Below are 2,063 nucleotides of genomic sequence, written 5' to 3' on the forward strand. Positions count from 1 at the left end.
GACAGAGCATGAACGGGGGAGGGGCAGAGAGAGAGGGAGACACAGAATCGGAAACAGGCTCCAGGCTCTGAGCCATCAGCCCAGAGCCTGACGCGGGGCTCGAACTCCCGGACCGCGAGATCGTGACCTGGCTGAAGTCGGACGCTTAACCGACTGCGCCACCCAGGCACCCCCCTAACCTCTTTTTTTTAATGTTTATTTATTTTTGAGAGAGAGAAAGCACACCTGTGCGAGCAGGGGAAGGACAGATGGGGAGAGAGAATCCCAAGCAGGCTCTGTGCCACCAGCACAGAGCCCAACGAGGGGCTTGAACTCACGAACCACGAGATCATGACCTGAGCCGAAATCGAGAGTTGAACACTTAACCGACTGAGCCACTCAGGCCTGGACCGTAGCCTTTTCAATCTGTATTAGAATAATAATAACAATTATGCTTTTATTCTAAAGGCATTTGAAAGCAAAGTATGAATTAATGCAAAGAAATCTGAGAGGGCCAAGGCAGGGTAACCAGGTGTCAGTACAGCTGAACAACTTGAGGTCAGCTTTGAGTGCAAAGTTAGTTTTCGCGGGTAGGTTAGCCAGCTGGTGGTGGCAATGCAGGGGAATTTGGCGGCCTTTGGAAGGCCCAAATTGACAAGCAAAAAAGAAGAGACCACTGAGTAAATAATTCTGTCCTCAATATCGGATTCAAGGTAAAGGTGTTTACGTTTCTGAGATGCCTGTTGGTTACTGATTTAGTCTTGAAGGCTTCTGGTGTTCTTAGCAGACACTCCTTTAGATGGAACCAAGAAACCACTCAAGGCTTCCAGTGTTTCTCCTCTTGGGACTTTCTGAGAAGCCAGAGATTCAGTCTGTTCTCTTTGGGCTGTTCCTGTCTTTGTACCTGGTCACTGTCTTTGGCAACCTGCTCATCATCCTGGCCATCATCTCACACTCCCACCTCCACACGCCCATGTACTTCTTCCTGGCCAACCTGTCCTTCTCGGACATCTGCTTCACCTCCACCACCGTCCCGAAGATGCTGCTGAACATCCAGACGCAGAGCAAAGTGATTACCTATGCAGGCTGCATCACGCAGATGTATTTCTTCACGGTTTTTGGACTTTTGGACAATTTACTCCTGACTGCAATGGCCTATGACCGCTTTGTGGCCGTCTGTCACCCCCTGCACTACATGGTCATCATGAACCCTCGGCTTTGTGCCCAGTTACTCGCCCTGACCTGGCTCATCAGCACTTTGGGGGCCCTTCCTGAGAGTTTAACCATGCTGCGGCTCTCTTTCTGCGCAGTAATTGAAATCCCGCACTATTTCTGTGAACTCCCTGAGGTCCTGCAGCTCGCCTGCTCTGACACCTTCATCAATAATGTTGTATTATATATTGTGACAGGCATGATGGGCTTTGTTCCTCTCGCTGGGATCCTTTTCTCTTATTCCCGAATTGTCTCTTCTGTGCTGAGGATCTCAACAGTGGGGGGGAAGTATAAAGCTTTCTCCACCTGCGGGTCTCACCTCTCAGTGGTGTCCTTGTTCTATGGCACATGCCTGGGGGTCTACCTCAGTTCCACCTGGACACGTGGCTCCCAGACAGGGGCGTTCGCCTCAGTCCTGTACACCGTGGTCACTCCCATGATGAACCCCTTCATCTACAGCCTGAGGAACAGGGACATGAAGAGGGCCCTGAGAAAGCTTCTCTGTAGCATGTCGTCCCCCCAGGGGCAACAACAATGACCCTGTGCCGGGACAAGTGTGATCAAGGTCAATGGAACAGAGCGCTTAATAGTGAGGACTCTAGAATTTCCCTGACTGGGTTTAAAGGCTGGTACCACCCTTCAACAGATGGTGAGCTCGAGAAAAATGCTCAACCTCCCTGTGCCTCAATTTCTCCATGGACCTATAACAGTGCATGCCTCATAAGGGTGACAGAAGGATTAAATAGAATAATTTCTATTATTCAGCACAGGGAATGCTAGAGGCAAGTCCTAAGCAAACGTCAGCTCATTTTTTTATGATGCTTCAGCTTTTTGTTCCCATACCATTAAGCTGGTTTCTCTTCCTGTGCACT

General features: G+C 49.8%; 1 protein-coding gene across 1 annotated transcript; it reads left to right on the top strand.

The window, feature by feature from the left end:
- Positions 1–778: 778 nt before the first annotated feature.
- On the top strand, positions 779–1,729 carry LOC122486586 (olfactory receptor 7C1-like). Its single transcript, XM_043585930.1, has one exon. The coding sequence runs from the start codon at positions 779–781 to the stop codon at positions 1,727–1,729; it is 951 nt and encodes a 316-aa protein (XP_043441865.1).
- Positions 1,730–2,063: the final 334 nt, after the last annotated feature.

This window comes from Prionailurus bengalensis, chromosome A2, assembly GCF_016509475.1.
Source record: "Prionailurus bengalensis isolate Pbe53 chromosome A2, Fcat_Pben_1.1_paternal_pri, whole genome shotgun sequence".
In the NCBI taxonomy this organism is placed as follows: Eukaryota; Metazoa; Chordata; class Mammalia; order Carnivora; family Felidae; genus Prionailurus; species Prionailurus bengalensis.